Below are 27725 nucleotides of genomic sequence, written 5' to 3'. Positions count from 1 at the left end.
TATTCTTGTCCAGCTGTTCCCACTCTGTCTTAAGGTTCTTTCTCTCCAGGGATGTTTACAGACCTGGACCAAAGGAATCTTTTTGAAGTCTGCATTCAAAGCCGAATGAGGTTAGCTGCTTTCTTTTAAATTCAGTTAAGAATAAAATACCAATTGCCCTATCAGTATATGAAAGGAGGACCTCAAATTTATGTGGAAGGGAAAGGAGGCTATGGTGAATACATGGATAAAAGTAATGTGAGGTGATAAGCAAGAACAATGATGATGCATTTCTGAGTAACCAGACAAAAGAGAATGCATAGAGTGGATAATTCTTCTTTGGCCATTGTTTGGTTCAGTCTCATTTCCAAATCATGCATAGGCTTTAGAGTTTCTAAGGACAAGAATTTAAATATTCTTTTGTATTAAATATATATGTATATATACCAGTTGCCAGCCCATCATCTGTTTTTTGCAGCTTAAGATCCAAGAATGGATTTTACATTTTGAAATGATTGAAAAAGATCAAAAGTTACTTGTCTCATGACATGTGAAAATTATTAAACTTACATTTCACTGTCCATAAATAAAGTTTTACTGGAACACAGCCATACTCATTCATTCTATGGATGCTTCCTTGCTACAATTGCAAAGTTGTGTGGAGATTGTATGGCCCGCAAAGTCTAAAAATAATTTATTCTCTGGAGGCAAATTTGAGCTTGCTGAGTCGACACCATGAGCCAAGCTCACCCACCCAACTTGAAAAAATGTATGGAAAATAAGTTATCATTGAAGTTAAACGGGGGCAGACATGTCCAAGGAATATTGCAGAGATTTGGCCCCTTTGTGAACCTCAGGATAGATGAATGTGTGGAGATGGCAACTAGTGGGTAACAGAACAGTATCAGAGTGGTGGTAACATGAAGAAATAGCATCGTCATGTTAGAAGGCTTCCAACGTTTATAAACAATGGCTGCGTTCGCCAGAGGAATCAATCGCTTTTACACATCCCCTCTTCAAAGCATCTGGGTGTAATCTGAATTTACTCTGATATAAAAATTGGGTCATGTACATTTCTTCCCAAACTGTCTTGTTAAAAATATCTTTGTCACAAAAATTACTCTCTGGCCATTTACAGAAAGTTTGCCAACTCCTGCCCTAGAATATCTGGTCTGAGTGACAGGGGGTGGGGAGGAGGGACGGACAGCTCACATAATGTGAGGTACTGAAAGTGCTTTACAGATCTTGTCTCATTTACTTCTAAAAATTTCGTAGGTAGGTACTATCACCACTTTTGAGATGACAAAACTGAGACCAAGAGAGAAAACTTTGCCAACATCACAGGAAAGGCTGAAGTCAAAGTCTGCCTGACTCCAAAACTAGTGTCCCTTCCACCATACACCATCCCCTCCTTAAACCCCTGAAGGGCACATGTTGACTCGTAACCGTCTTCTTTGGCTATCATCCACTGGGTCTAATTTTCTCCCTTGAGGCCATCCATACGGTAATCTTCAAATATCCAAAGACAATAATTTTGTTTTGCCTGAGTCTCTGATTCTCTGGGCTTGACATTGATTCTTTTAGAAGTTTCTATATGAAATAGTTTAAAATCCCTTCACCACCGAAATCACTTTCTACGAACATATCCTGATTCGTCTGTAATCATCTTAAAGTTTGGCACCTAAAACAGAACTTGGTACAGGAGTATCATGCCATCAGCAAAGAATCCCTCTCTAGTTCTATTCTACATCTTTTCAATTTTATACAAGAAGAGTTGGCTTTTTGGACCCAAAGGCAGAATCTTACTCCTGAATTTCACTTTGTTAGATGGAGTTCGTCATTCTTGCCTATTGAAACCTTTTTGAATTTTCATTTTGCTAACTGATGCACTTGCTGTTCTAACTCCTTGCCATCCACAGATATCATATGCATCCTGTTTTTCATCTGGGTTACTGGTAAAAATGCAGTGAAGTTTATCATTCATTCCAGAAGGTGGCACTCCTAGGCCCTCCGCTTTATTAAGAGCTTCATATTTGATTGTCTCACTCTGTCCTGAAGATGCTGTTGGGATAGTCACAGTTCAGAGAAAGCCCCAGGTGGACATCATTACTTTCAATGTCCTCTCTCCTAATTCCCACATAGTCGCATCTACAGAAGTAGTTCACTTCTGTCTCCAGCCCCTCCTCCTCCCGCATTCTTTCTCATTCAGAGTCACTGTGGGGTCAAAGGCTAACCTTCTTTCCCCAGCTGTCTTGAATCCAGATCTACCACTTGCCTGCTGCTGGTTGTGTGAATGTGGGCAAGTTCTACTTAGCACTTCTGTAACTTTGTCCCCCAACTGTAAATTGAGAATAGTAATACCCAGTAAATAAGTTAGTAGATGATAGTAACTATTCAGCAAGTTACCCACCTCTCCCACCAAAAAAAAAAAAAAAAGTTCCATTTCATGTAAGATTTTTAGAACTAGTACCAAAGAAGGGACAATCTATTGGAGGAGCTACAAAATTAGTTGTTTTTTTTTTTCCTGTAGTGCCAGTTGTAGTTCTTGTTTATCTCCTTTATTAAGCTCTCTCCACACCCCACAGAACATACTGTCTTTTCACTCAGAAATGGACTAACCCCACTTCCCACTTCTCCCCACTCCTGGCCTTGACCTGTAGATCCTGTAAAGACATGGACAACAAATACATCCTTAATGCTCAATCATTTTATCCCTGATCGGGATGGGTTCATGTCTAAAACACTAATCTCTGTGGAACTGCCCCCTTCCCCAAGCCCCAGTCTCCCTTTAATGTAGGAAATGTCAATTTGAATCATTCCCACTTAAGTACAGGCCAATAGTTAAGTTAAGTTGAAATGTAACTACCTGGGCTCTGTAGACAGATATCCTTACCCTGTTAATAAGACTACAAGGGAAGATTTCTGGATGTCCAAGTCACCCTGGGAATCCAAATTCTTTTAATATAGAACTTCTGAATTTAAACAAACTCAATGTGAAAAATAAACATTTATTACAAAAATTTGGTTTGACATTCTAAAATGAAAGCAGACAAGGTGTTTTCCAACTCAAAGGGGTTGTTGTAAGCTGGAGCCATAAATTCCAAGGCAGTAATAACTGACTCACACTCCTCACCAGTGACGAAGGGAGGGAGGAACCACTTGCTTCAGACTGAGGAGCCCCTGACTTATGACTCACCTCTGCTTCCCTGCAGCCTTTTCTCCACATCCCTCCCACCGTGTCTCCCCATCATGTTACAAAACTGAAACCTACTTCAAAAATCTCATTCTTACTGAACTGTTTCAGAATCTCTATTTTTTATGGCCTAATTAGATTTCACTTCCATCTGAAAAGTTTATTTTTTACTGGTGCATGACAGTTTGATTTGGTTTTTGTTTTTCCTTCTGGATTCTTGTTGAAAAGAAAACTCAGTTCTGTGAGGGGTTCCCAGCTCAGGGAACAGAACATGGCCAAGTGGTGCTCAGGATTCTCTGCAGAAATGATCATCCATAGAAGACCCCCATCTGCCCTCTTGTTAGTTAATAAATAGACCGGGGGGAGGGAGGCCTGGAGCAGAGGGGGAAACAGACTCAAGGGCAAAGAAGGATCTGAGTGGGAAGAGGAAAGCAGTGCAAGGCAGGTCTACCCCACTCATCCCTGCTGCCACTCACACCTACCCCTCGAAACACAGTACTTCCTACTTTAAACTACTACTAAAGTGATTCCCGAAAAGATTTGAGAAATCCTGCCTCAGGCTCCGGAGCAACTTTTCCTGTAGCCTCCGGAAAGTCTATTAGTGCATCTGGGTGGAAGAGGCTGGATCAAACCAAGTAGAACCGAGAGCACAGCGCTGGCTTCCCCTGGGATGCCCTCCCCCAGCACAGGAAGGGCTCTAGAATGAAGGTCCAGTGCTCAGAACCTCTGCCTTAAGGCAGGAACCAGGAAGGGGTGGGACAGGGATCCGGGGACCAGCCCAGGTTGCTGGGAAACAGGGCTTTGGAGATTTTCCTATTTGTACTAAGGAGCCCAGGAATCTCATTTCTCCCATCCCCACGTAAAAACACAGTCTCACCAAAGAGCTCCGAAGCCCTCCAGCACACACTCGATTTCAGCATAGAGCTAAGATCACACACACAAACACATACACACACACACACACAAAGCTCAGCAGAGCTGATTGTTACACAATTTCCAAAACCCTGCAGACACATCTTAAAAGGGTCAGCCCAGTTGTTCCAGTGTTCCAGCCAAGGGAAGGGTGATGGCTTGAGCTACCAGCTCCAGCTTTCTTTTCTTCATATCAGTGGTCTAAAATCTCTTCTGCTCAGCGTCCCCCAAAAGCCTACTGTACTTTCCACAACAAAGGCTCCCATTTTCCCTACTGACACAGTTGGTGTCGGTCTGGGTCTGCTTGTGTTCAGGAAGAGGACAGTGCAGGAGGATCCCAGTGGCACTTCCCATGGGAAGGCGGAGGCTGCAGAGGCGGAGAGGCTTGACGCTGCATTTCAACAACCACTTCAGCTGCTCCAGTCTCCAGTCTCCTCTTTGGAGCAGCAGGTACCGGTCCTCAGTACAGGAGGAAGGAGCCAAGGGACCAGACTCAAGATCCTTATCTGAGGACCACTACGTGCAGTGGGTAGTGAGGGCCCTGCCATTCTTGCTGGCTACTTGGAAGGGGAGTCAGCAGGCATCACTCAGGACTCCTGCCTGCTCCCTCGTAGGGGTGGGAAAAGAAAGCTTTAAACAAGTCCCAGGCCACTCAGTAGTGGTGAGAAAGGAAGGGAGGGAGGAAAGAAGAAGGGGTACATGGCTGACATTATTAAAAAAAAAAAAACACATCCTAAGATAAAAGTAGGGGCCCCTGTGGGGGCTAGAAGACAAATAAGGCATCCTGTGAAACTACAGACATCAGGGGCCAGAGTCTGGTAGCACCTGAGTAAGGCAAGCACAGAGGACAGGAGATGAGCTGGACCAGGGTCACACCAAGAATGATGAGGTCTGTCTGAATTCTCCCTGGGGAAATAAAATATCCAGGTCAAGTCTCCATAGCCTTCTTTAGCTGATAACCCCCCAAACACATATACACAGGCTAGAAACCCCTCATTCCAGCCAGGAGGCCCTCCCCATCCCCAGGCAGGCATACTCACTTCACTGCGAGCAGTGGGCTGGCTGTAAATCACCTTCTTACTTGAGGTCCTATAGACAAGCCAGAAGAAGACACTCAGTCCCCTGGTCCTCACCTTAACCTCTGCTTGCTAACTTCAGAGGCCAGGACTGAGAACTTCACAGAAGCACAGAGCTCTCGGCAGGGAGGCGTGGGGAAAGAACAAGTCCACGGCCACAGTGGACAGGGGTAGAGATCTGGGTATCTTCCCTACCAGGCTGGTTGCCTTTGCCTCCAGCCCCTTCCCCTGGGCCCATCTCAGCTTCAAACCATATACATCCAGGTTTTCAACTTCAGACAGCCCCAGGACAGCAGCTCACTCACCCTTTCTTTGCTCCTGAAAGAGAAGAAATGGGACCATGAGTGTCAGCAGGAAATAAGACAGCACGGCCAGGAAGATGGGGATCTAGCATGCAGCCCTGAGATAGGGGTGACTGGCGCTCCCTGGGAGATAACCAGATACATACGGGCTCAGCATCAGGTCAGGACTCAGGTGGCCAAGAACCAGGCCCTGAAACGGGGACGTTACAAAGGAGAGCCTTTGAGAGTAAATACTTACTGTCAAAGTAGCCTCGGCTATAGGCGAACCAGATGCCAAAAATCAAGGCTCCAAGGAGAATAAGTGTTACAAGGACAGCTGCCACAATGCCCCCTACATTCAGCTCCGCTATGGGACATAAATGAGAGGTCAGGCACCTGAATGCACACTACGGTACTGAAAACACCAAAGCAGACCCCGGCTCCCGCTCCGGGTCTGAGCTCAAGCCCCGACCACAGTCTCACTCACCAGCTTCCATGTGCACAGTGTCTGACCTCATGGGTGACCCATATCCATTCTGTGCCTCACAAGTGTAATCTCCAGCATCAAAGGCCGACACAGGATTGAAGATCTGGAGGGCAGAAAGCATATTAGCTTCTTGCTCGAAGAAGCCAAGTACCTGTCTTTTATGTCTCCTGACCCTAATGTCAAGTTCACCTTGTTGCCTGCTCTTCCTTCTCACCATCAGGGGTCCTATAACCATGCGCACACACACACACACACACACCTTTTACCCTGACCCCATCCGTACCAGCTCTCCTGTCTTGTGATTCAGGCTATAGGAAGAGTTGCTGAAGGCACGGTTGCTCTTGGGCTCCGTAGGCATCTGTACCCCATCCTTGAACCAGAAGTATTCAGATGGCGGGGAACCGTCTTTCTCTGAGCAGGACAGCACTGCACGGTTGCCGATGGTAGCAGAGGAGGGGACGTTGATGGTAGGCTTGGATGGAGGCACTGGGAAGGGAGAGAAGGTACTGATCACAGGGGCAGGAGGGCTGCCTGAAGGCAAAGTAGCTGACTAGGATGACACCCCTCTTCCAACAGCTCTAGCCTCCCTCCCTTACTTCAGTGAGCTCCAAAGATTAGCAGAGCCTGCTAAGGTTTAGGAAAGCAGTTGACGGCAAGCCCACACGGAAGACCTGTGGCACGTACCAAGCACAATGAGCTGGACGGTGACCTCGCCATAGGTGTTGCCGCCTTCATCAGAGACCATACAAGTATACATCCCGGTGTCTTTCCGGGTCACAGAACTGAAGGTGATGCCACTATCTGAGAAAGTAACTCGGTTCTCATAGGAAGCTGCCAGGAGAGAGGAAGCAGGGGCAGGAGCAGAGTGAGCCGGAGAGCCAAGAGAAGCTGGTGATGGTGGCACCCAAGGCACAAGGGCCCTCTTCCTTGGCAATTGGATGGCAATGGGAGGTCTTGAGCCCCAGGGCGAGTCCCTCCCATGGAATCCAGGCACACTCAACCCTTCTACAACCCAGGCAGTCAGGAAGGAGATGGAGTGACTCACCTGTGATCTTGTTGTTATAGCAAACGAGGCTGGTGATGTCGCCATGGGTAAACTTCCACTCCACTCGGGGAGAAGAAAAGCCCGAGTAGGAGCAGGACAACGTGGCAGCTGCAGACAGGATCAACATGAGTGGGAGGAAGGAACAGCAGCAAACGGAGAAGATGAGAAATGGGCTCAAACCACAGTCTGGGCTGGAGGTTCCCCAGGGGTCTGCACCTGCTCACCTCCCTTCCCCCTCGACCTCTGCCACCCTCCACAGCCCCTCCCAACTCACGTTTATTCTCAGCAACTCTGACTTCTGGTTCAGAACTGTACACTGCACCCCTGCCCAACGCCAGGGAGCCTGAGAAGAAGAGAGGTGGGTCCATCAGGGGTGGATAGAGAGATGCTATGGAGAGGGAAGAGCAATCCCAGCTGCTGGGGCTTGGAGGGCTGGGACTCTCTGTGCTGAGATCTCAGCATAAAGGGATTCAAGAGATTCAGGCTCCTCTAGGGTTTCATACCCTCTCACCAATACACTAAGTATCTTCTTTACATGCTTTTCGCTACAATTGCAGGCCAATGTTTCTTTTATCAATGGAAATAAAATGTTTCTTTCAAATGCAACTTCTTTCCCCCCCCCCTCTATGATTCCCAATAATCTAATTAGATTCCTACTAGTCCAAGAGCTGCTTCCCAAATGACATTTCATGGTTCAGAGAAAGCTTCTCAACCAATAATTGCAGTCACTTGTCAAACAATCCTGGCAGGAAGCCAGCAAAGCTGGAGGCAAGGGAGGGAAGGAAAGGGAGGAGCAATAATGGGATGATAATAATAATACTTGACATTTGTAGGGCATTTTGTGCTTTTTAAAGTGTTTTCACATACATTATATCATTTGATCCTTGAAACAAGCATGACAGGTCAGCAGGACAAATATTATCATCCCAGTTTTACAGGAGAAACTGCAGCAAAGAAACGTGTCCAAGATCACACAGCTGGTTCTGAGATGGAGTCAGGACCAGAAAGGGGCTCAGATTATCTCATTAGAATTTCCTCCTGTTCAGTTGAGAAGGGAAAGAAAAGGTGGTGTGGGGAAGAGGCGGAGAGAAGAGGTGAGGCGAGACAAGGTTAATTAAATAACATGGGGGAGGGAGGCAACAGGGTTCACAGGAGGGGCCCACGCATTCCAAAATAAGCACCAGTGACAGGGTCTGGGATGGCGTGATACAGATACCAAGCCGCACTTACACAATTACTCTCATTCATGCTTTCAAAGCTCAGCCTCATGAAGAATATTTTATTTATAGCTTTAAGCAAATTCCTGTCTTCTTTAGATAAATGTAAGTACATCTGTTCAAAGTAAGTACATTTTTCCTTTATTAAATTACTCACATCACTGAATACGGTCTCTTGACCTTTGAGGCTCCCTCTTCTCATCTGAAACATGAAGAGTTTGAACTAGATGTTCTTTGAAGTCCTTTAGGTTCTTTTTTCTTTTTCTTTTCTTGTTTCTTTCTCTTTTCTTTTCTCCACACCCCCCCTGGTTTTTTTTGGGGGGGGCCTAAGTATTTAGAGAGTACTTTCATATACATTTATTTCAATTTGATACAACAACACTGAATTAGTCAGGATAAGTATTCTCTCTCCCATTTTACAGATGAGAAAACTGAGTGCCTAAAATGTTGTGTTCAGTAAAAATAAATAAATTAAATTAAATTAAATAATAAACTAGATTCTTCCTAAATAAATATAAGCAAACAAATGAACAAATAAAAGGTTAAGTGGCTGGTCCAAGTTTTCATAGCTAGGAAGTGTCAAAGCTGAGATTAGCACATGGGTTACTGCTATACCTCCCTTTTTCTCTTATTATGCCATACTTTAACACACCACGCAGTTGCTCAGAAAAGTGCTGGTTTAACAGAGTTAAAGTATATAATAAAATGTCACTCTCTTAAAAGGTTCATTGTATCTATAATTATTTCTCTATAATATTACCTTGTATCTGTATATTTGGCAGTACATTTCAATGTCAAATCTATAATCAAATGTAATAACAGGTACAGAAATTAAACCAAATAGCCTTTACTAAAATGAAAACTGAGTGAAAAAAAGAAAAAAGAAAAAGAAAAAAAAAAAAAAAGAAAAAAAAAAAGAAAACTGAGGACACCAAAGTCACTGACTCAGCTCTCATCAAGAACACAGATAATGAAATGCTTTGATTTTTTTTTTTTTTTTTTTTTGGCCAAGTCAGCTTTCTCTATCAGCTGTCTTGAGGAGACCCAGAACACTGCCTTGCTCAGGGCTATTCCTCCCACCAGGCAGGGGCTGGGCACTGGCATACAATGCCTGATCAATGAGAGGAGGGGGCACATGCCCCTGCTCTATGGCCAACTCCCCAGCCTGGGACAACACTGAAGGGCTATTCCTGCTTCAAGCTCCCTGAGGAGTAGGCTGAAGCTTTGTTGGGACTACAGTGCAACTCAGCTTCTCCCTCTGCCCAATCCTGCTTCCTTTCCATAGGTGTGGATCCCAAAAGCACTCCCTAATGAATGTCTTGGTACAATAATTGACATCTCAGAGTCAGCATCCCAGGAACCCAACCTATGACAACACCCAAATAAAGAAGAGCTTCTAATTAAACTAAAAACTAGCCTTTGGAATAAAGGGCTATCCAAAAGAAAATAAATAAATCACAGCATATGAATTTGGTGATCATTTCTGCATCACTTCTGACTTTAGCTAAAGTTCCTTTTTGAATCCTCTCAGGTTATCCCATCTAAAACACGTTCAGGAATGATATCACATATATACACAAACATATTGAGCAACAAGCATGTTCCCCCTCTCATTAATTCTGACTGCTGTTACCTAATCCAGGCTCCTCTTGTTTAAAATACAGGGCCCTTCACCTCACTGCCTTCCCATCTCCCTCCGACGATGCAGGACTGCCCATGTGTGCCTGCGGCCTGACTGCAATACTCAAAATGTTCTGTGAATGCCTATCACACCACGAGTCAAGTCCAGCCTCACTACCATGTCCTTCCTTCCTGGGGACCACAGGACACAACCGCCATCCTCAATTGTACTCCCCTTCGCATTCCTGATCAAGCCTCTGGTACCAGACTGCCTGCATTCAAATCCCAGCTCCAGTTACTTAAGAGCTGTGTGACCCAGGCAAGCCACTTAGACATGTTGAACCTCAGTTTGCCCCTTTGTAAAATGGGGATAATAACAGTTTCTACATTAAAGGGCTGTTGTTGAGAGTTAAACAAGCTAATACAAATAAAGTGCTTACAACAGTGTCTGACCAACAGGAAGCACAAATCTTATAATTATCATCATCTGCCCATCCGTCCTTCTGTCCATACTTCTTTTTCTGACCTCAGCGTTTTCTTCAGTTAAGACATGTACATATAAATACTGCCTGAAAAATGCTTACATCCCAGCCCACCAAACTATCTCTCCTCTATCACTGTAACTGCCTTGGAAAAGCTAACTCTTTTCTAGAACTTTCATATATAGACCAGCAGAGCTGAGGGCTTTCCATCACTGTATCGCATCTATATCAGAACACCCAGTTTCCCCACCCATTCTCCTCATCTATTTTAGATTTTCCCTTGCCTCATCATGGCCCCTGCTTTCACACTTAAACTTGGACCTACACTTGGCATACTGTACACACGTACAAATTAGTAGTCAATCGAATACCAAACATAACAATGCCATCTCCCCAATCTCTCTCAAAGTTGGCCCCTCCTATTCATACCCAACTGCCATTTTTTACTGCTGTCATCACCTGAAGAATTGCATTTGGTCTCTCAACTGGTTTCTCTGTCTTGTGTAATCTTAATTCACTCAAATCATCTTCCATCCCACTACTGCAGAAAGAGCTAACATTTCTTGAGCACTTACTATATGCCAGGCACTGTTATAAGCACATTACATGGACTATCATTTAATCTTTACAACAATCTTAGGAGGTGGGTGATACTGTTACGATCACCTTTATTTTCTACATCGGGAAACCGAGGTGCAGAGCAGGTAAGTTTTGGTGCAGATTCAAATCAAGGCAGTCCAGTTCCAGAGGCTAGGCTACACTATACAATGATCTAAAACTTGCTTTGAGCTTCCAATGATTTCACATTGCCTATTAGATAAAATTCAAATTCTTCAGCAAGGCAAGAGTTTCATCACTACCTGACCTGGTGACAAGTTTATCATCTTCATCACCCTCTTTACTCTTGCAGTTTACCCTCAAGCAATACAAAACTACTTACAATCCCAGCAAGGATGTGCTATCTCACAGCCTCTGCCTTTGCTCCTGCTGTTCCTCCTGTGTAGAATATCCTTTCCCCTCTTTCTCGGTCTGGCCAGGAGCCATTCATCCATGTTACTTTCTGGGAAATGACGTACCCCAACCCCAGTCCTCACCAGAACCAAGTTAAGTTCTCTTTCCCAGCAAAATACTGTCAAAGCTCTTCTCATATTATAATGACATCATCTCTGCACATGTATGTCTGCCCTCATCAGACAGTCAACCCCCAGGGAGCAGCGACCACGTGTTAATTTATCATTCTGAGCTCTCAGCACTTAGCGTGATGCCTGGTACCAGTTGACATGGAACAACATAGAGCCTTAACAAATTAGGTCACAGCAGACTGTTCACTATAACATCTACGTGTTAAGTTTTATCTATAAAAGATGAGCCCATTTTTCAAACTGGCAGATGGGGCACATCCAAATGAAGGAAAAACAAACTTGATTCAATCTTTTTAAAATGTGGATGCTAGCAAAAGTTTGTTTTGTTTTGTTTTGTTTTGTTTTTTACCTGTTTAGTTCTCGGGGGGGGGGGGAGATGAGGAGCATTCTATTAATCTTTTTTTAAACTTAGCTTCATATTTAAAAAGTAATTGTTTTTAAATTTCCTTCATAGTTATGAAACAGAATTAAAGTTCTCTGCACAGGAGTGATTTCCACCTGTCATTTTGCTAAAGGGAGTGATTTCTACACCCAGACTTCAGTGTGCCTATAGGTGTCTGCACGCATAATAGTAAAGGCTTTTTTCCTACATCCAGGGGAAGTGTGCAGAGACAAAAGTGGAAGAAGTGCCAGGAGGTTTTCTACCACAAGATCTAAAATAGCAGCAGAAAGTGGGGGAAAGATGTAAATCCACTTAAAGCACCCCCATTCATTTCATGACCACAAGAGACAACGCAAGACTCCAAGTAGGCCCAAGTCATCTGAGGAGACACCTGGCTAAATCACTGCTCTTTCTGCAGAGGTGATCTTCAAATGGTTTATGGTTGTTACAGACTGAACTGTGTTCCCTCAAAATTCATATATTAAAGCCCTAACTGTCAGCACTTCAGAATGTGACTGCGTTTGGAGACAGGCCCCTTTAAAGTCAAAATGGACATGCCCTAATCCGATCTGACTGGTGTCATTCTACAAGGAGACACCAAAGGTGCTCGTGCATAGAGGGGATGACCACGTGAAGAGGCAGCAAGTGGGCAGGCATCGTAAGCCAAGGAGAGGATTCAGAGGAAACCATCCCTATCGGCACCGTGATCTTGGACTTCTGGATCCTAGAAATGTGAAAAAATAAATGAGTGTAGTTTAAGCCACCCAATCTTTGGTATTTTGTTATGAAAGTCCATGCAGACCAATACAAAGGCTTAACTTGGGCATCAGCAGTGGGCATTCTGGTTGAATCTCCAGTCACTACAGCCTTGGTTCCAGTAAGCATGATGACATTTCTGCACAATGAAAGAATCAACATTCTGTACAGCAAAGAAAACCACCAACAAAATGAAAAAGCAACCTACAGAATGGGAGAAAATATTTGCAACTCATTTATCCGATAAGGGGTTACTATCCAAAATATATAAAGAACTCATACAACTCAATAGCAAAGACAAACAAAAACCGAACAAAGAAACCTAAACAATCTGTTTTTAAAATTGGCAGAGGGTCTGCATAGATATTTTTCCCAAGAAGACACACAAATGGCCAACAGATACATGAAAAGATGTTCAACATCACTAATTATCAAAACCACAATGAGATGTCACCTCACACCTGTTAGAATGGCTATTATCAAAAAGGCAGGAAATAATAAATGTTGATGAGGATGTGGAGAAAAGGGAACCCTCATGCAAACATCATGTTGGTGGGAATGTAAACTGGTAAAACCACCATGGAAAACAATATGAATTTTCCTCAAAACTTTAAAAATAGCAGGGAGGGTATAGTTCAAGGGGTAGAGTGCATGCTTATTAGCACACATGATGTCTTGGGTTCAATCCCCAGCACCTCCTTTAAGAATAAATAAATAAATAAACTTAATTACCTCCCCCTACCAAAGGAAAAAAATTAAAAATAGAACTATCATATGATCCAGCAATGCCACTAATGTATATTTATCCAAAGAAAATGAAAAGACTAACTCAAAAAGGTAAGTGTACCTCCATGTTCATTGTAGTATTTACAGTAGCCAAGAAATGGAAACATCCTGAGTGTCCATCAATGAATGAACGGATAAAGGTGTGGTATATACAAACAATGGAATATTATTCAGCCATAAAAATGAAATCTTGCCATTTGTGACAATATGGATGCTAAGTGAACTGAGTCAGATAGAGAAATTCAAATACCATATGATCTCATTTATATGTAGGATCAAAATAAAAACAAGAACAAACAAACAAAACTAAGGATATAGATATAGAAAACAGATTGGTGGTTGCCAGAGGTGAGGAGTGGGGGAGTGGGCAAAAGGGGTGAAGAGAATCAAAGGCACAAACTTTCAGTTATAAAATAAATAAGACATGGAGATGTAATGTATAGCATCACAACTGTAGTTAATACTGTATTGCATATTTAAAAGTTGCTTAGAGAGTAAATCTTAAAAGTTCTAGTCACAAGAAAAAAAATTCTGTAACTATGTATGGTAATGAATACAGACTTACTGTGGTGATCATTCGTCAATAAGTATAAATATCAATGATTATGTTGTATACCTAAAACTAAAATAATGTTGTATGCCAATTAGACCTCAACAAAGTACATAAATAATTTTTGAAATCAGCAGAACTCTTGAAGATCTTTGCAAATTTTGTCCTATACTTTTAAATAAGTATATCTAAGTTCTAGACATATGTTACTGAGCATGACCAAATGAATAAAATAATAGCATGAATAAAATAATAGTAGCTAACATTATGAATATTATGTACCAGGTACTCTTCTGAGTCCTTTATAGGTTTAATTCATTTAATCCTTGCAATAATGCTATGAGATAAATATTATTATTGCTCCCATATTACATGTGAGTTAATTGGGACACAGAAATTAAGTAATTTGCTCAAGGTCACAGAGCTGGGCTCCTAACCCAAGCAATCTGGTTCCAGGATATGATACATCATACAACTATGTTTAAAAAAAAAAAAGTTGCCGTCCCAAAGGTCAAGATAGATCAATTAGTACTGGCATACAAATGTATCCAAAGTTTAAAAACAATAGGTAGAATATGATCCTATTCTTACAAAAAATAAAAATAATCTGACTATACACATAAAGGAATTTCTAAGAATAGACTCCAAACACTTGAAAGTACATATTATCTGAGAGATGAGAATACAGACAGCTTTTCTTTCCTATGTTCTACATTTGTGTAATAACCCAGTATGTATTAAATGTTTTAATTTAAAGGAAAAAAGAGTGGGAAAGAGTGAATTAAAGAGGAAAAAAAAATCAGACCGATCACAAGAAGGAAAGAAAAATAAAACAAAGGCAGAAAGGACAAGCAAAACAAAGGCAAAAAGAAAGGAAGGATGATAAAGAATAACAGGAAATATCTAAATAGTGGCACAACAGGAAGCGCAGAATGATTAAATAAAAGTTCAAAGGTGAAATGAAGTAACAGTTGAGTAAGAAATAGGAGGTTATTACACTATCAAGATCCTGGACAGTGTATGTGAATCCGATAAACTTCAAGGATAGAAAGAGGGCAGGAAGAAACAAGAGCACATGCATTGTCTCATTAAATTCTCCCCAAAACCCTGTGAGACAAGTACTATTGTTATCATCCCATTTTACAGATGAGAACACTGAGGCTTAGCACAGTTGCCCAAAATCACACAGCTACAGACAAGATGGGAATCCTAACACAAGCCTGCCTAATTCTAAGTCTCCAAAACTACTGTGCTACTACACAGCATCTCCATCTGACAAGCAAAGAAATCCCATTCAACCTTCAAGATCCTGTTCCAATGTCTCTTGATCCATCATGCCTTTCCCCAGTCAATATTAATCTCTTCCCAACTTCTAGGAATATAGCCTAAGAAAATAATCAAAGGCAAGCTTTAAGATATATGTAAAAGGATAATTTAATGTTATTTCATACAGCAAAGGTAAAAAAAAAAAACCCTAAATACTCAACAGAAGGTGAGCAGTTAAGTAAATTACAGTGCAGCCATACAGTAGAATACTAGAGGATGGATTTTGTTTAAAGAATACTTTGCTTAAAAAATATATATATACACATATATGTATATACACGCGCGCGCGCACACACACACACACACACAGAGTCAAGGTTTACTACAACATGCTACCATACGACAGCACGTAGAATATTTACCCTCTCTGTCATGCAGGTAGTCAACTACCTCACCTAAAACTAATATTCAGTCATTAACTAATAACCTAAATGAGAAGGGACCCACAACACAGTTTTGTTTTTCCCACTGGGATTCCTACCTAATCTGACAAATCAGCCACAGCTCAAAGTAGTATTAGTACACAGGTTTGGTTTAAACATCAGTATCTATGGATTTCCGTTGAGCTGGTGTGACGTGAGCCCTAGTCAATTTCTGCCCACAGAGTCAAGGTTTAAGGAAAGGTCAGTGTTACCAAACAGCCATTTGATTTTTCCTGATATATTTTGCACAGGTCATTTACACCACACATTTATTCAAAGAGGAAAGACTAAAATAAAAAAACCAGCAATCAGTGTTTAGATAACAGGATGACATGTGATTTTATTTTCTCTATATTCCTGTTATTCAACTTTTCCACATTAAGCATGTTATCATTTCTTCATAAAAAACCTATCATTTTAAAAAGTAACTCTTTCCTTCTGCATTCCCCAAACATTTGTACTGTGATGACAGTTCCTGACACACTCTGCCCTGTATTCTACTTAGTCAATACATGTCCATGTCTGTAATTACTGGGGAACAGAGAAACCAAATTACGTTTGTATCCTCCCCTGCTCCTAGCACTATGCTTTGCCCCCTTGAAGCAATGCTGTGATGAGAAGATGGTCACAGAGGGTAGAGGTGTCCAGACACCTCACAGAACCCACCATCTACCATCCCTGGTACATGCAGGTCAAACCCACAACAGAAAAGCTAGTTCCTTCTACTGTTTTAAGAAACCTTTGTTTTCCCTATGCATCCTGTTAATTATTAGAATTCTCCTTAAGTTGCTTTCATGCTATGAGTTTATTTTAATTCGAAGAAGAAGGAGGAGGAGGAGAAGAAGAAGAGGAGGAAGAAGAGGAGAAGGAGGAGAAGGAGAAAGAGAAAAGAGGAAAGCTAGCCAGCCAGCCAGCCCCTCAGGTTCTCTCTAAGAATTCATTCAAACTTCCCCTCTAGGCAGATGAGCCTCATAGGACTCTCCAGCTGTCAGGGAGCTGGAGCCTCAGAAGAGGGAAATGAGCCAAAGCCTTGGAAAGCCCCCAGCTACAGCATGCTCATAGTTAACCTAACTTCCTGGGCTGATTGTTACAATACCTCTGGCTCCCCTCAGAGTTTCTGGATAGCAGATGTTATTCATTTTTTTTAATCCCTAATCTCTAGCACAGTGCTCAGAATATAGTAAACACCAATGTTTATTGGATTAACAAATGAACTTGACATTGCAATACAATTAGAACCTGCACCGAGGGCTTCCACTCCCGGTTTGTGCTTTCCTTCACAGCACTCACCCTGTAAAGACTGAACTCACTCCTAGAGGTTGGGGTGGGACAGATAAGGAATGCGTGGGCAAGAGGAAGGCTTTGTGAGCCCAACAGCAGGCTGGGCTGGGACTAAACAGCCAGCCTTGGCTGCACTTTCAGCGACGTCGCTCAGCTGGCACAGCCCTCCGATGATGGCAGAAAGTGGTTATGGCAGGGTAGGACAGGAGAGCTTTCACTCCATTGCTCCCTCCTGCCCTCTCTCAGCAGAATTTCCAGTTCTACCTGCTCAGCGCTCCTCCCCCCACCCATCTCCCTATCACAAAGGAAGGTTGTGCCTGCCTGCCCAAGGCTCCCTCCAGGGGCCTGGCATCAAACTTCCTGCCAACCAGTTGCTTCCTCCAGTCCTACCCCCACACTGTAAAACAAATGACACCAGGCGGACTTTAGACAGAAACACTGCTTATCAGGGAGTCCCAGGCAGATGAACTCTGAGTTTTCAATGCCTGGAAAACTCCAGTATGCATCCACTCACATTGCTTCTCACAAGCCCCTGACAACAGTAAAACCTCTTCCCCAATTACAACTGACAAGTGGCCATCCAGGTATTTCCTGACTCTCTAAAGAGGAAGCAGATCTGAATTCAGAGATCCCCAGGGTCTCTCCTCAATGCTAACAGATGTGAAAAACAAGCTCCATTATTTCCCAATCTATCACATAACATGTGTGTAGCTTTTAAATCTATCTTTGAGTGGAACTGTCAGCCATCTCTGTGTCCACAGAACAGGGGCCCCTTGACCCAGGTGACCTGGGGAGAAGAGCAGGGGAGGGGGTGGAATATCCTGATGGCCAAGGCCACAACACCAATATGACAAGATCTCCAGTGTATTCTAAGTGAAATAAACAAGATGCAGTAGAATGTATATAGTGTGCCTTTTTTGTGTGCAAGAAAGGGGAAAAGAAAGAGATATATATTTATATACACTGATATCTGCGTAACAAAACACTGGAAAGATACATAGGAAAATAGGGGAGGTATAGAGTAAACAGGAAGAGGGTAGGAGTGATATTTCCACTCCTTTAATATAATTTTGATTCTCAAACCACATTAATGTATTAACCTACTCTAAATAAAAAAAAAAATTTTTTAATTACAGCAGCTCTACTCCAAACCAAAACTAGGCTGGAGACCCCAGGCAAGCACAGATCGCAAAGAAACTAAAGAGAAATATGAAGAGAAAGTGTTCTGGAGCCAGGTAGGAAAGACCAAGACACTGGAATTCCACTCACTCACTTCCTGGTTCCAACTTGTTGCGTCACTAATTTGTCGCTAGTTTCTAGGTTCTGGTTTCGAGGGAACAATTCTTTCCCGGGAGTAAATTCAACCCCCCAGTAGAGGGAGGGGAAAGGAGGAGTGACTCACCAATCAATGGTTTGAGGTAAGTCTAAGCCTGAACAGCAAAGCTAGAAAGGCTTGAGTCAGAAATATCAGTAACAAACACCAGGACTCACCCACTGAACCAGACACAGAGCAGCAGTTCCTCCCTCCCAGAATGTCTAGGTCAGGACACAACAACTCATGTAAAGAGGGTGTATGCAAAAACCAGGGTTCTAGCCTAGGCTTCCTCTTCCCTCCCTGTGGTTACACCAAATCATCCTATCCACACTCTACTGCTAAACAGAAATGCCTCTTCCCACCTGGGAGATGGCTGGAAACTTTTCTAAGCACAGGTTCTCGAGGAGGTGGGAGAGGGAGAGGATAGCAATCTCGGTCACCAGTTTTGCTTTTCCCAAGCCCAGTTTTCCCAGCATTTAGTCTCCAATTCCTGTTCCTGCAGGCTCAGGCCCTCCTCTCCACTAGGTTCCCCAGACTGGGTTTGGGTCTTTACTTAATCCTTTGTCCTTCCTCCCTGAAGGCAGAGCTCACAAGGAGGAGCAACCCAGGAGGGAGGAGGAAGAACATGTGGGCATCCTATATGTACTTCCAACATCCCAGAGGCAGAGAACAGACTAGATGCCCAAGAGCCCCAACTTTTTCACTCTTGCCATTTGGAATCTAGCAGTGTCTCTCCCTGCTTCCTTTGACCTGCTCCACTAGGGACAGCATTCTTTCATCCTCACAAAATCCAAAGGGGATAATAGCTGCCCAATAATAATCCCTTCATGTATATGTAATATAGCTATTATCCTGGTGGATCCTCAGGACAAGTATTATTGCTCCTGTTTTACAGATGAAAAGACCGAGTTACTAGCCTAAAATCACAAATAAGGCAGAAAAGCAAGCTAGAACCCAGGTGGGTTCTATTTCCATTCTCGTTGTACTAATCACATTGTTCCCCTCAGGTCTAGCCCTATTTAAATGTGCAACGGTCAGTTCCTCCATCTCTTGGACATGTTACTTCCCACGATTTACTATCCTGTCCAGCTATTGCTTCCATTAAATTATTGTTTCTCTGCTAGTCCCTGAACAGACTAGCAGACATTCCCAAGCTCAGAAGGGTGGTATCACAACACATTCAACACCAGTATGTGATTATTGTGGGATTATTATAGTAAATGAGGGGTAGAGAAAAGGAAGAAAGAGGAAAGGGGAAAGGATGCAGCTCTAGGAAGCTTATACAGGCAGAAGTAAATGGTGGAGGAAAAGAATGGCACTTGAAGAAAAAAGAGAAATAGAGGAGTAGAGTGAAAGGGAGAAGTGAGAGAAGAAAAAAATCTAGTTGGAAAGAAAAATTGAAAAAGGTGGATAAGATAGGGACACTGTAGCAGTATCCCAAACTGATGTTTGATATGCTGGTTCCTGTGACACAGGGTGCCTGAGATGCTGGACCCAGGAGTGGAAAATGAGAATTGAGTCAGGAGACTTTGGTTCCATTCCCAGGTCCTTTTGTCAATCTGGCAAAGTCATTTCCCCTCTTTGTACCTGTTTCCTTATCTGTACAATAGAGAGAGGATTAGACTTGTCACTCGTCCAGTCCACCCCAAGGCTTAATGTTTTTGTTATTAGGGACAAAGGGGTAGTCAATCCATCTATCTAATGGCACCCCTTCAAATTAAGTGAAATGAATTACCTTATAACTACCAATATTGATTGTAATCATTCATTTCTTTTAAACTTCCTAAAACCTGGACCTTGAGGGAAAAACAGAGATTCTTGCAGATCACATACTGATACAATCATCCACAGAAGCACACATGCAGACACTCAATAATCAGAGATAAGCGTACAGTTGCAAACATAGGTAGACTAAGGTACAAACCATACATTCAGCCAGGCACAAACATATCTATAGACAGAGGCATGTCCCAGCGAGTGAGCCTCACTCTTCCACAGGAAAGGGAGTTTACAAAGGAAACAAAAACTCTCAAACATGGCCAGGGGAAGCGGAGAGTTCTGGCTCTGAGAACGATCCAGCCAACCAGAAGACAGGTCCTCCTCCTGGGAATAACCACTCAGTCAACAACGTTTATTAAGCACTCTTGAAGTAGTTATTCTAGAAAGGAACTTTGAATGCTGTGCTCTGAGAAATTTCAGATGTCAATTTTATTTTCTGTTTTTTTCAGATTTTGCACCCACTTTTTCCAGAGTAACCACAGCAACCCAAAGATCCGAGGAAAGCTAAAGAGACTTCCACCCCACTCCACCTCCATGAGATTTTCTGAGGACACTTCAGAGAAACAGAAACAGTGTATCCAGGGGCCGAGGGAGTCAGGGGATGAGAGGCTCACGACTTCTCCCGGGTTGTTCGCGGATGTTGGATGCCTGTCGGAGGGGCAGGATGGCCCTTCCCAGATGCGTGATCCTGGCTGGGTGGGTGTTTGTGGGCAGGCCCACTGGCCCTCATCAGTAAATGAGGATGGAGGAATGGGGAACCCACCCCTCCCCGTTATTTATGGTTAATATGTGGAAGGGGTAGCTCCCAACTGGTGGGTGTTAAAAGGAGGGATCACTATTCGCCGATGTGGGGGAGGGGAGCCAGCCACACACCAGAGGAAGGGGGAGGGGAAAGAAGAGGGACGAGCCAGCGGTGGCAAAGAGGACTAGGAGGGTGAGGAGGGCTAGTTTCTGAACCCCTCCCCTCTGCCCGGCAGGAGGTGTGGGGAGCGCCTCCCTCTAACCTCTGCCTAGACCCACGGGTTTCTCCCGAAACTCCGGGAACTTACACAAGATCACAGACGTGAAGAGAAGCAACTGTTTCCAGCCAGCTTTCGCCATTGTCCCCATCACGAGCAAGATCCCAACAAGACGGCGGCCGCCGGAGCCCTGAGAACAGACACAGCTTCTCCCACAGCAGCGCAGGGACTAAACTCCAGCCACCAGGTTGAGCCCCCGCCCCGCCCTTCCTTCCACGCCCGATTGGTCAGCACCCGCCTCTGCACATTCCGATTGGTGGAGGGAGCCGCCGCTCCATTGAGCGATTCACCGTCGCCAGGTACAACTCCGCCCACTACTCCCTGCTGGGGCAGATTGGCTCCTTTCCAAGCTCGAGCCGCCTCTGATTGGCCCCGGAGACGGTCGTGTAAGGAGACCCATGCCTCACCTTCTGCAGGTGAGGGCACCCTGATTGGGCGGCGTTCCTGAAGTAGGGACTTTCCGACTGGCTGGATTCTGAGTTGGAGCTGGAAGATTAGAGGACTATCTTAAAGCAGGAGGTGGGGAAAGGGGTTGTACAGTGGGACCTGCGAGAGATAGGCCTGGTTTTATTTGGTTGGTTGGTTGTTCGAATGTAAATTGCTAGGTGCTGCAGAAACCCTGGTTCCGTCCTTTGGTAACTGAAAACCACATATATTAATATGAGAGGGTGGGGGAGAAGACCAGGAGAGAAGTGAAATGATATCTTGACATTACCCCCAAACCATGTTCCTCTGTCGACTCCATTCGCAGCACTCAGAGGATTTGAGAGTTGGGCTATAGAGAGAGGAGGAAAGGAAAAAGAAAGGGAAAATGCAGGGGAAGGCAACACTCAGCTCAATAGTAGGAAAAGCAGGATTACATTACCAAACACACCCAATTATACAAGCTGACCTACAGCTACTCTATAAACACTGAGTGACTGTGGATATGTCCTTTACACATGTTTGATCAGTCAGCAGAGCCCCCTGCATTTCAGAGTTATTTATCTTCTCACTGTGACTAATAGTTGAGTCACACTAAGCCCTCTTTGTACTATGTTGATACTCGAGCTTTCTCTTAATATTGATATTGTTAAGTCATTTTTAATTGAAATTCATGTTCAACATAGTTACTATTTCTAGTTTCTATTTTATAATGATTTAATTTTAACTGATCTTAGTATATCCAGGTTGCCTGTGGGAAAAATTCCTGAACCCTATCTCATTGCAAGTAAAATATCCAGACTTGTATCCAAAACAGTGATATTCTTTGACCTTTCGCTTCTTTCACCTTTGTTCTCATTCCTTTGGGCCAAAGGTCTAGTTTTGGCTCCACCCAACTTAAAGTAATGTTTATCAAGCATCTATTGGGTGCTGTGAGGGAATACAAAATAAATATAATCCACAATCCCTGACTTCAAATGGTTTACAATCTACTTCCAAGACTAATGCAGGAAACAGAACAGTATGTAACCAAAAGAGAAACTTCGTATTACTAAATTGAAACAAATACTTGGGTGCCTGCCATGTCTAACCTCTGTTCTTTACTCTCAAGAAAATTTAAACCCTTGGAGATAAAGACATACATGTGAAGTTAAGTATGAGAGTAAAAAGGAACAGAGAGAAGAGTTTGGAGAAGGGACCAATCACTCTGGGCTGTGATTGTTAGAGAAAATTTTAAGATGGGGGAACTTGAGGAGGGGTTTAAAGGAACTCTTAGGCTGATTAGTCTTTAGGGAGAAGGGTCATCTTAGAGGTTATTTAGGGCATCCTCTCACCCTTCACAGAAAGGCCCACACAACTACCAAGAGTTTATACATCCTCTGGTTAAACTCTTCTAAAAATTCTCAAGGCAGACCATTCTGCTTTTTTAACAATTTGTAATTGTTAAAATATCCTTTCAACAAAATTGGAATCTGCTTCCTGGTAACTTTCAAGCAACACTCTCTGGAGTTACACAAAATGTCTCATTGTTCTTTACTCATGACAGCCCTTCCTTCAAGTATTTTAAGATACTTATTATGAGCCTCTTTTCTTTCTCTAAGCTAAACATCTTTATAACCTTCAAATAGTCTTCATATAGGCATTGGAGAAACTATCTCTCCATGGGATGGACAGATCTCAGTTCAAACCCAGTTCCCAACTAGTTATCTTTCCTTGGCCAGCTCACAACTCTCTGAAAGTTTCTCCATCTGGGAGGTAGTTATGATGATGGTAATATGACTTATCTTATGGCAAAATAAAAATTAAATAATATAACTGATGTAATATGCACAGCACAGGGCCTGGTACATTCTCAGTACTGAAATGATAGCTATTTTCATCACTTTTATTTACAGTCTAAGAATGCATTTGCAATCCACACACTTATGGTCAATTAATCTATGACAAAGGAGGCAAGAATATACAACGGAGAAAAAAAAAACTCTTCAATAAGTAGTGCTGGGAAAACTGGACAGCTACATGTAAAAGAATGTGATTGGCACATTTCTTCATACCATATTGAAAAATAAATTCAAAATGGATTTAAGACCCAAATGTAAGACCTGAAACCATAAAACTCCTAGAAGATAATGTAGGCAGAACACTCTTTGACAGAAAGTCATAGCTATATATTTATTCATCTGTCCCCTAAGGCAAAAGAAATAAAAGCAAAAATAAACAAATGGGACCTAACTAAACTTAAAAGATTTTGCACAGCAAAGGAAACCATCTACAAAATGAAAAGACAACCTACTAAATAGGAGAAAATATTTGCAAATGATATGATCAGTAGGAGGTTAATATCCAAAATACACAAAGAGCTCATACAACTCAATATCAAAAAAAAAAAAAAAAGCAACCCACTTTAAAAAATAGCCTAAATAGATATTTTTCCAAAAAAGGCATACAAAGGGCTAACAAGAATATGAAAAGATGCTCAACATTGCTACTAGAGAAATGCAAATCAAAACCACAATGAGATATCACCTTACACCTTACACCTGTCAGAATGGCTATCATCAAAAAGTCTACAAAAAACAAATGTTGGCAAGAATGTGGAGAAAAGAGAACCCTCCTACGCTGCTGGTGGGAATATAATTTGGTGCAGTCAGGATGGAAAACAGTATGAAGGTTCCTTAAAAAAACAAAAAATAGAACTACCATTTAATTAAGCATTTCCACTCTTGGGCATATATCCAAAGAAAGTGAAAACACTAATTTGAAAACATACATGCACCTAAATGCTCATAGCATCATTATTTACAATAGGCATAATATGGAAGCAACCTAAATGTCCACCAACAAATGAATGGATAAAGAAGATGCATATACACACACACACACATACACACACACATACACACACACTGAAATACTATTCAGCCACAAAAAGAACAAAATTCTGCCATTTGCAACAACGTGGATGGATGCAAATAGTACAATGCTTAGTGAAATAAACCAGATAGAGAAAGACAAACACTATATTTTATCACTTACTGGTGGAATCTGAAAAATAAAACAAATAAATGTATATAGCAAAACAAACAGATTCACAATACAGGGAACAAACTAGTATATACAGTGGGGAGAGGGGCAAAATAGGAGTATGGGATTAAGAGATGAAAACTGCTATGTATAAAATAGGCAAGCAGCAAGGATACATTGTACAGCACAGGGAAATACAGCCATTATTTTGTAATACCTTTAAATGGAGTATAATTTTTAAGAATATTGAATCACTATGCTGTACAGCTGAAACTGGTATAATATTGTAAATCAACTATACTTCAATTAAAAAAGAATGCATTTGCAAATGTACCAAGGTGGGAAGGAACAAATTAGGAGAATAGGATTAACAGATACAAATTAGTATATATAAAATATATAAGCAATAAGTAGTTACTATACATCACAGGGAATTATTTTCAGTAATTTGTAATAACCTATAATGGAATATAATCAGAAAAAAAAACTTAATCACTGAAATGAATACAATATTGTAAATCTGAAATGAAAACAATATTGTAAATCAACTGAAATGAACACAATATTGTAAATCAACTATACTTCAATAAAAAAATAGTAAAAATAAATTTAGAATGATTAATGTACCTTAAAAGTAATGCATTTGCAAATATTTATTAATATTATAGGATTAATAATTAATAACATTAATATTATTATAACTATTAAGTTACTTATAGTCAACTTGCAGCAAACTGAAACCCGTAAGTCTTTATTTTCACTTGGACTACTATTAAATCAGGTCTCTTACATACTATATTTATGCAATTGTTATTAACCAAAGTACATTTTGCATTTATCCCTACACAATTTCTTTTTTGTTTGTTTTTTTGTTTTTTAAGTACAGTCAATTACAATGTGTCAGTTTCTGGTGTACAGCACAATTTCCCAGTCATGCATATACAGACATACATTTGTATCTTTTTTTGTTGTTTTGAAAATGAATTAATATACAGAAAAGTATACATGAAATAATACTAATGATTATTGGTAAATGAAAAAAGTAAATATAAACAGAATGCATCCTAGTTATTTCTCTATAGCATTCACGTATATATTTACAAAGCATCGAAGTAATTTTGGAGCATGCAAATAATTTGATAGTCATCAGTTTCCTTGTCCCATAAAGTCGATTAAAGAAATAATAAAAGTTTAAATGTCGTTGTCATTGACATTTGTTTTCTGTAGTCTTTTTTTTTTAAGCTGACTTTGTACATTTCAGGCCAGTGAGGTTGTCTGTAAAGTAGAAAATCTTGAAAGGGAATACTAAATATAAATCTTGATTCTGTCATATAGTGTATTAGCAGTAGCATCTGAATCTGTGTTATATGGAAGTTTCATAAACCTGCTGTCTATGACCCAATCCAATAAGTTAATTAGAATGTTGAACAAGGACAGAGTTGCAAACAGAATCCTTAAGTGACCTCTTTTCAAGCTGGCATGGTGCAATAATAGCTCTCTGGGTATAGATATTTCCAGAGGTTCCTGTTGAGAAATGCTGCGCTTCTCTCATGTATTGGTTGTATGGATACCTTACATTTTATAATCAATCTTGTTAGTCATTTGGCTTTAGTCTCTAGGAAGACCAAACCCAAATTTGCAATCCAAATTTTTGGAGTTCAAAAACTGACATGCATTTCTCATTTCATCTGACCTTATCCTGACTTCATCTGACTATGCTATTCAATTTTTCCCTTAGCCCTGACTTTTTAAAAAATTCTTTTCTCCTTTTTGGAATGTAGGGTTTTCTGCACATAAAAACATACTGTAATGGGTGCTGTGATGTGCTACCCAGACTCCCCTTCAGAAATGAAGAACTATTTCATCAGCTGTTGGCCTCTTTGGGAACTGCCTTCACCAAAAAAGAGGCACCTAGGTCAGAGGCATGCCCCCTTCCTATTATCACGCATTCTAATGACTAATCCGTGTATATTGTTCATGGTTCGATGGAGTAGTGGAGTAGACAATAAAACCTGTATGGAGTAGGCTGAGGAGAGATGTAAACTGAGGAAATATAGACTGTTACTACAGTCAGTTCAGGAGAGATTTTGCTGAAAAGGGCAGTAAAAAGGAGCAGCAGCTGGAAGGCTGTTGGATGAAGGCAGAGTAGGTATTTTGTTTACATGGAAATGAGTGTTTGCTAATGGCAATGATCCAATAGAAAGGAAAAAATTAATGGTGATGAAAAAGGGGATAGTTGTATTACCAAGGTTTTTGTTTGCTTGTTTTGTTCTGATTCCCTCTCTCTCTCTCTCTCTTTTTTTTTTTTTTTTTTTCCGGTTGGGGGGAAATAATTGGTTGTTTTTTTTTTTTTTTTTTTTTAATGGTAGTATTGGGAATTGAACCCAGGACCTTGTGCATGCTAAGCACACACTCTACTACTGAGTTATACTCTCCCCTCTCATAGTACCATGTCCTTGAGGAAATGGGATCCAGAGCTCAAACTGAAGGTCAAAGGGGAGCAGGGACAACCATCTACCATAACAGGAGGGAAGCCTATGGTACATTTGTTGGTTGGAAGATGATGAAAATTCAGTCTGGTTTCTTCTGTCTCTGGAGTATGATGTAAAGTCATTAACTAAAAGTACAGAGGAAAAAGGGAAGTTTAGGAGATTGAAGAGTGGGGAGAAGTGGAGACAGAAACTGAACATACTTGGGAAGTGTATTAGGACTGGTGAGCAGTATTAAGTGCCCACTAGATACTTTGGACTTAAATTCAAAAAGAGACCAGTCAAGCTGGTATGAATTTACTCCAGCTGTTTTGCACAGCAGGGAAAGTAAGGGGTTAATTGTGTTTGACCACAGTTAGGATTTTTCCTAAGCAACTGAATGGAGAAAGCAACAAGGATGCTAAAGAGATGTTCAGGGAGTGGCTTTTTACTAATTCTCTGTGTCATTCCAGAGTTTCTTTTTGCTAACATGAGCAATTATAAATATGTATTTATATTATCTTACCTTTTTTTTATGCAAAAGATAGCATATTACATTTCTTTTTCACCCAACAATGTGTCTTAGAGATCCTTTGCAAGGACACTGAATTTCCTCATTCTTTTTTTACAGCTACGTAATGTTCTATTGTATGCTTACACTGTTGTTTATTTAGCCAGTTTTAACTTAGACACCTGGACTGCTTCCAGCATTTTGCTAGTATAAATAAGGTAATAGAAAAACACACACACACACACACAT

The 27725-nt window shown here is 41.6% G+C and overlaps 1 protein-coding gene and 1 pseudogene across 1 annotated transcript; one reads left to right on the top strand and one right to left on the bottom strand.

Moving 5' to 3' along the window:
- The first annotated feature begins 558 nt into the window (after positions 1-558).
- Positions 559-1863, top strand: LOC140687959 (small nuclear ribonucleoprotein G pseudogene; annotated as a pseudogene).
- A 1104-nt stretch (positions 1864-2967) lies between these two features.
- On the bottom strand, positions 2968-21254 carry F11R (F11 receptor). Its single transcript, XM_006215663.4, has 10 exons — positions 21081-21254; positions 7248-7316; positions 6974-7081; positions 6613-6759; positions 6212-6414; positions 5929-6031; positions 5701-5808; positions 5466-5478; positions 5125-5173; positions 2968-4990 (listed from the first exon to the last, which is right to left on the bottom strand). Exons 1-10 carry the CDS (start codon positions 21139-21141, stop codon positions 4955-4957), a joined length of 897 nt encoding a protein of 298 aa, XP_006215725.1. The 5' UTR covers positions 21142-21254; the 3' UTR covers positions 2968-4954.
- Between the last annotated feature and the right edge of the window lie 6471 nt (positions 21255-27725).

This window comes from Vicugna pacos, chromosome 21 (genome assembly GCF_048564905.1).
Source record: "Vicugna pacos chromosome 21, VicPac4, whole genome shotgun sequence".
Classification (NCBI taxonomy): Eukaryota; Metazoa; Chordata; class Mammalia; order Artiodactyla; family Camelidae; genus Vicugna; species Vicugna pacos.
The sequence above is the reverse complement of the archived record's forward strand: the minus strand, read 5'-3'. Positions and strand labels throughout refer to the sequence as shown.